The sequence below is a fragment of the Calidris pugnax genome, unplaced genomic scaffold (genome assembly GCF_001431845.1).
Source record: "Calidris pugnax isolate Ruff unplaced genomic scaffold, ASM143184v1 scaffold20, whole genome shotgun sequence".
Taxonomy (NCBI): Eukaryota; Metazoa; Chordata; class Aves; order Charadriiformes; family Scolopacidae; genus Calidris; species Calidris pugnax.
In genome coordinates, this window is record NW_015094510.1 from 7,405,207 (window position 1) to 7,408,091 (window position 2,885).

At 60.6% G+C, this 2,885-nt stretch overlaps 1 protein-coding gene across 1 annotated transcript; it reads right to left on the reverse strand.

Moving 5' to 3' along the window:
* Positions 1-711: 711 nt before the first annotated feature.
* LOC106902327 (inositol 1,4,5-trisphosphate receptor-interacting protein-like 1) lies at positions 712-1,713 on the reverse strand. The gene has a single exon (XM_014965725.1). The coding sequence runs from the start codon at positions 1,711-1,713 to the stop codon at positions 712-714; it is 1,002 nt and encodes a 333-aa protein (XP_014821211.1).
* Positions 1,714-2,885: the final 1,172 nt, after the last annotated feature.

The window sequence follows — 2,885 nt, forward strand, 5'->3', positions numbered from 1 at the left end:
TTCAAGGAGCATCTGGAGAAGGCTCTGAGTCCTAAGGTTGAAGTTTAGGTGGTCCTGTGAGGAGCAGAGTGTTGGCCTTGGTTGATCCTTATGGGTGCCTTCCCAGTTGAGATAGGATAATAGATAGAAGGCTGTACAAGGCTGGGAAATTTCACGGTAACCCGAGGGCCAGGGAGGCAGAAGGCTGCCCAGAAAGGCAGCTCTGGTGAGCAGAGCAGGGGAGTAGGGCACAAGTTCTTCTTTTGCTTTGCTTTGGCGTGTAGCTCTTGCTTTTCCTGCTGGACTGCCTTAGCTGAGCCCACAAGTTTTCCCACTTTTACCCCTAGGATTCTCTCCACCATCCCAAGTAGGGCAAGGGACTGAGCAGCTGTGTGATGCCCAGCTGCTACTGGGATTGACCCGCCAGCCCTGGCAAGCCAAGGCCCAGGGACTCGCGAAAGCAGAGCGCGCTGCGGCCGCTCTTCTGCACAACGCTCCCCGACCCTGTGGCAGCTGAGCAGCCAGCACCCTATGCCCGCCTTTGCCAACCAAGTGATGCCCGGACTCTCACAGACAGCGTTTGCTCAAACAAGTCATCTATTGAAAGCTATTGACAGAGGGTCAAGGGTCACCAAGGGAAGGGACTCGGGAACAGGGAGGGAGGGCAATTGCTGCCCAGGGGTAAAGGGAGTGAGACTCTGTTGCCAGGCAGGCTCCTGGCAGCGGCTCCTTTCAGCTCAGGAAGACATAGGAGTCGCCTTCCTTGACGCCGAAGAGCATCTCAATGCGGACGGTGCTGCCGGAAGCGTTCGTGAGCCGGAGGGTGCAGGAGTGCCTGGAGGGTAGCACCGTCAGACGGCAGTGTGCCGACTGAGGCATAACCGCCCAGGCCCTTTTCAGCAGGATCTGCAGCCAGCGTGAGGTTTTGTCAGTGTCCAGGTAGGGGCCAGTGCAGAGGGTGCCCAGGAGGCTGGGAGCCTGTCTTTCCTTCAGCTCCTTCTGGGGGTGGTGGAGGAAGCAGAGCATGTCCTCGGCCAGCTGCTCCCTCATGCACGTGCACCGCAGCTCGACACGGAGGCTGGCCTTCCTCTCCGCGGTGCCCTTGCTGGAGGAGGTGCCCACGTCCACGTGGAAGGCATGGCCACGAGGGGGCTTCAGGGGCACGAGGAGGCGGTACACGGCATCGTCCTCACAGCCACTCCAACCTCCTAGGGCGCTGCTCACCCCGACGACTGGCCTCGGTTCTGGCATGAAACTGTTCCGTGACAGTTTTCGGCAGATCCGCAGAAGTTCGTCAACCAGCTCCTCCACCATGGTGAACGACTCTGAGAGGTCCAGGAGGCGCTGGGCCGAAATCCTGCGCCCATGCATCGCAACCCTGGCTGTTCCTTCGGACTCCTCTCGTTCGGCCTTCTCGGTGGTGGTGCGCTCCGTGCCGCTGTTGCCTGTCTGGCACCTCCGTTTCCAGAGCCAGCAGCCGAGTCCCAGTAGCAGGAGGAGGAGGAGAAGCACAGCAATGGCCCCGAAGTGCCATTGCCGCAAGGCAGGGAGGAGCGGGGCTGCCCAGGCAGCGGCAGCCTGCTCCAGCCCCTGCAGAAGCTCAGTCACCCGCTCTCGCAGGGACGTCTCACGCTGCTCCATGCGCTCTGGCATGGCCTCGTCCAGCTGAGCAGCCAGCACCTGCTGGAAGAAGCTTTGCAGAGCCTGGAAGAGCAACAGCCCTGTGGCAGCCATGGCCTGCAGGAGGAGAGAGAGAAGGGTCTCAGTGGGGCTGGGAGGGAGCTGGCAGTGGGGGGAGCGGGGCCGGGAGCCGCAGGGAGCGGGGGGCAGGCAGGAGAGGGGGGAGGCAGCGGGGAGGCAGCAAGGCCTGCGCCCAGAGCTGGCGGCAGCAGCGGTGGTGGCGACACCGTGCTCAAGGCGCTCCCGCCAGCGGCTGGGCCCTGGATGGTGTGTGAAGGGAACCCACCCCCCGCCCCTGGGGGGCCAGTCTTTCTGCCCCGGCCCTCTTCCAACCCAGCCTCCCCCCGCCAGCCTACTCACCATCGTCCTGGGCTCGAATGGCTCAGCGCTGCCGGACGGGGCCCTTTATAGCCACCCCCATGGTGACGTGTTACTTGCGGAATCCCAGGCGCCAGAGCGCATCACAGGGCCCCCTGGCAACCAGCCCCGCCTTGGCCCCCACCCCGCCTCAGCACCTGCCCCCTGCCCTGGGCTCCTGCTTAAGAGGGAGCTGCTGGGGGGCTAGAGTTTGGCTTTATTATCATCTGCCTGCCCAGGGCAACCTCACCATCAGAGACAATCCTGAGTGGAGGGGACGCATGAGGAGCATCAGCTCCAAACCCTGGCTCCCTACGGGCAACCTTCAACAGAAAGCCTAGAATCCCAGAATCCTAGAATCCTAGATTTGTCTAGGTTGGAAGGGACCTTAAAGATCATCCAGTCCAACCAGCAACTTAACTCTGACAAAAAAATAAATAGGAAATAGGAAATAAAAATTACTAAACCATATTCCTGCCGACCATGTCTACCCGCCTCTTGAACACCTCTAGGGATGGTGCCTCAACCACTTCCCTGGGCAGCCTATTCCAATGCTTGAAAACCCTTTCGGTGAAGAAATGTTTCCTAATGCCCAATCTAAACCTCCCCTGGTGCAACTCGAGGCCATTTCCATTGGCCCTATCTCCTGTGACTTGGGAGACGAGACCCCCTCCCCAACCTCTCTACACCCCCCCTCCAGGTAGTTATCTTGTAGGAGAGATGCTGCAGGCCCTTAATCAAAGGGCCCTTTGTGGCCCTTTGCTGCACCCTCCCCAGCAGTTCCCTGTCCTCCTTCAACTGGGGAGCCCACAACTGGACACAGTACTCCAGATGGGGCCTCACCAGGGTGGAGTAGAGGGGCAGGATGA